At 43.5% G+C, this 3,570-nt stretch overlaps 1 protein-coding gene across 1 annotated transcript; it reads right to left on the reverse strand.

The window, feature by feature from the left end:
- Positions 1-969: 969 nt before the first annotated feature.
- Positions 970-3,090, reverse strand: c2h11orf96 (chromosome 2 C11orf96 homolog). The gene has a single exon (XM_021566081.3). The coding sequence runs from the start codon at positions 2,257-2,259 to the stop codon at positions 1,876-1,878; it is 384 nt and encodes a 127-aa protein (XP_021421756.1). The 5' UTR covers positions 2,260-3,090; the 3' UTR covers positions 970-1,875.
- Between the last annotated feature and the right edge of the window lie 480 nt (positions 3,091-3,570).

The raw sequence follows: 3,570 nt of genomic DNA on the forward strand, positions 1-3,570 counted from the left end.
CATAACAAATAACACTTTTTGCAAATTCGTAACATATTGTACGTTTTGCAAATGTGTAACATATAGTGTGAATTGTAATTCTTAGCTTAACATACTAAATGGGTGATGGACATTCACAAATGAATACGTACCATACGAAACATAATATATCTTACCAACAGGAGTGTCTTGATTTCCTTACAGAATAATACAAAATGCCCTGAGACCAGGTTGCGCTAATAGGAATATTCCAAGTTCAGACAGAAGGGGGAATCAGATCGCTATGGTCTCCAGGAACTTTATTCAGTGGTTTATATTTTCACTTGTTGCATAACTAGTACTGCCTGTTGATGTTTAGGAGGCAGCTACAGTAACTGGAAGATATTAACATATTCCGTTTGTATTTTATTTCACCTGGGCGCTTATGTACCCTGCTAGCACCCTGGTACTATCTGTAGCTCCCGTCATCAGTAGGTCTCCAAGGGACAGCTGAAGGTTTCATGAAAACTGAAGAGGACACTATCCTTCCAGCAGGGTTTTGTTATGGTTTTGCTTGCTGACGCAAGCTGAACATGATTTAAGTGCGTCATGAAGCCAGTGAGCGTGAAGAAGAAGGTCAAGTTCCTCAGTTGAGTGTTTATATATGAACCAGACCAGAGGAGTTTGGAACGTGGCAGAAATATGTGCAGAGAGATGTGATTTAAGGATGTGCATTTGCGTGAAAAAAAGCTGTGCACCTGTTGAAAGAGGCCGTATGCAGAACCTTTGATTCTGGGGCTGTTCCTGAGACAAAAGGGGTCCCCTAAATGGACAGAAATATATGCATATCCTATCCTATTCTCTCATGAGGTAATAGTTTGATTCCTATTATATCATAATATGAACCATTCAGCTAACATTCAAACCAAAATGTTATGTAACTAATTAACAACTAACTTCTACATTGTATCTTCAAGTGTTCGCATGTGAGCAAAAGAGAAAACAGGTGGATATCGTTGCAAATATTTATTACACTTGAAGCAAACTAACAAATATGGATGTAAAACAATGTAAAAAAAAAAAAAAAGATATTCATCTTAGAAATCAAGTGTGACTTTAGAAATCAAACGAGTCAACGACAAAATAATATTTGTAGATTTGCTGTTACAAACAAAATAAGAGAATAAATATTTTCACATCTGTGGAAAGGCATTTTTTTTTTGTGAGTGGCATTCGCTAGCTGTGGAGCTTAACATAGAAATAAGAGCAGTGCCAAAACATTGCAAAGTAACTGCTAACTTCAGTTAGCATTGAGTATCTTTCCATACACAGAGTTCAGTCAGTCAAATCTGAATGAGCTGTCTCTTTCAATCACGACTGCACTTGGAGAATCTGTTTGAAGCAGAATACAAAACAAGTACAACATAGAAAAACAACATTGTTCTTTCTTTTATATAAAAGGATGGAAACAAAGACATTCCACATTTAACCCATTTCAAGTTCCAAAGCCCCTCCTGGCCTGAAGTCCTCGCCAGTAGAAGAGGAATATATCTGAAGAAGAATATCTCTGAAGTGGTGTATTCAACACTGCATCATAGCTTGTATTCTACACCTAGCTTCTCTAAGAGGCGTTAGCAATATAACCAGCCAGTGATATATATTACAGGGTAGCGTTCTTTACAAAAATGTGTCAAATGCATACCGTAGCCACATATATTGGTATGCTAATATATGTGTATGTGGAAACATATATTTTCAAGGAGAATGGCCTATATGCACAGGAGCAGCTTGGATATCAGTTCAGTTCAGTTTAGTTCATTGGGCTCCTGTGTGAAGCAGAATTGGAAGGGCAAAGGGGCTTGTGCCAGTGCCAGGCAGGGTGCGTACACTTCTCCACTTCTCCTCAGGTCCTGCCCGTCAATGGGCAGAGTCAGAGTCACTAGAGTCCAGGCTTTGCTGTGTGGCCGTGGCCGTGGGCGTGCGTCGACCAGTCGTCGGACAGTAGAGCGCCTGCGTGCTCCGGCGAAGGTTCTCCAGGGACTGCAGGAAAGACCGGCGTGCCCTCTCCTCTTCCAGGGGCGAGGCGCCCTCCTCCTCCACCTCGGTGATCTCGGCGAAGGTGACGGGCTGGGTCTTGAAGCGGGCCTCGCGGGCCCGGCGGGGGCGGCTCTTGCCACGGGCGTGCCCCTTGGGGACGGGGAGCTGCTGGGGGAACTCCTCCATGGTCGAGGAGAGAATATGGGCAGGTAGCATGTGGTGGAAGCCCTGGGTCTCCATGGGCATCTGACGGACAGCAGCCATGTGTGGAACACTGGGTGTGAAAGCAGGTGGAAAAAGCAGTTGTTTTGCTCCTTCGTATGCTATTGTCCCACAGTTCTCCCTCTCTCCCTCTCTCTCTCTCTCTGGTGCCTCCTCTATTGTCAGATGCTCTTTCTCAGGAAAGACGGCGAAGCAAAGTTCTCTTAACCATACCAAAATCTCCCAAAGTCCTGGATGATGAAACTCTGTGTTTGTACCAAAGAGCTGCTGTATCAGATGTCAGCCTCTTTTTTCCAATTCTCTAATCTTTGAGTCCTTGTCAGTACTGCAGAGCCGGTGCGAGCAGAGGTTGCTACATATGTCCACTCGTGCTGTAAGCTGTTCCTCCTTCTTGTTGTTGTTGTTTCTCTATGTCGCTGTATCTGCCTCAGTCAGCGAGTGTTACTGACACAGACAGCTCCGGCACCGGCTTTTATAGCGTCGTCTCACTACCCACTCAACTTTACTACTCCACCCCCTTCCCTCTCGGGCTCAGTCGTCACTAGTTAACACAGCCGCAATGCCATAAACCTGCCTATTTCTACAATTTCTCTTCTTAAAATCTGATTTTTAAACCTAACCTTAACCCTTACCTTATCCACTATGTTAACCTTATGCCTAACTTTAACCTTAAATGAAGACCAAAAAGAAAATGTTTGTTTTCAATAATTTTTACGATAGAACACATTTTGACTTTGTGGCTGTATTATCTAGTGGAAAACCTCGATATCTCTCTGTGCCAAAATCAAATCGCTCCTTCTCAGTCATCGTTCCAGCTTTCATAGCAGTTACCCAGAGTCAGTCTCCCTAAATAGACAGAGATGAAGTGAGAGAGGAGTAAGAGAAAGAGGGGTGTGCCATGTGGTAGAGAGCGAGAGAGAGAAAGAGAGAGAGCGGGATGGGTGGGTGGAGAGTGGGAATGGATGAGAGTAAAGGGGAGACTGAAATAAACCAAAAGATTTAGAGGTTGAGGGTCCTAGAGGGGCATCAGCTGTTACTCTTCCAAATTGTTGGGGGAAACATGTAGCTAGTTACCTGTGCTTATATGTATGCTAACAAGCAAAGATAAACAGTGGCATTAAAGGGCAACTGTACTTGGCCTCATTTTAGATTTGGCCTCATTTTAGATTTGGTTCATTAAGAAATGCTAGCGGCCATGACTGAGTTGGTTTTGGGAAGTGTTTTGATGTGTGTGTCTCTTGTGTGTGTTCGCAGGTGGGAAGAGTTACACAAATGATTTAGCCAATTAGGTTCAGCCGGCTGGTGTGCGACCGTAGCAAAATTGGTTTGATTTTGGACAGTCTATCTCCGGGT

Source organism: Oncorhynchus mykiss, chromosome 2, assembly GCF_057628025.1.
Source record: "Oncorhynchus mykiss isolate SJ-2025 chromosome 2, ASM5762802v1, whole genome shotgun sequence".
NCBI lineage: Eukaryota > Metazoa > Chordata > Actinopteri > Salmoniformes > Salmonidae > Oncorhynchus > Oncorhynchus mykiss.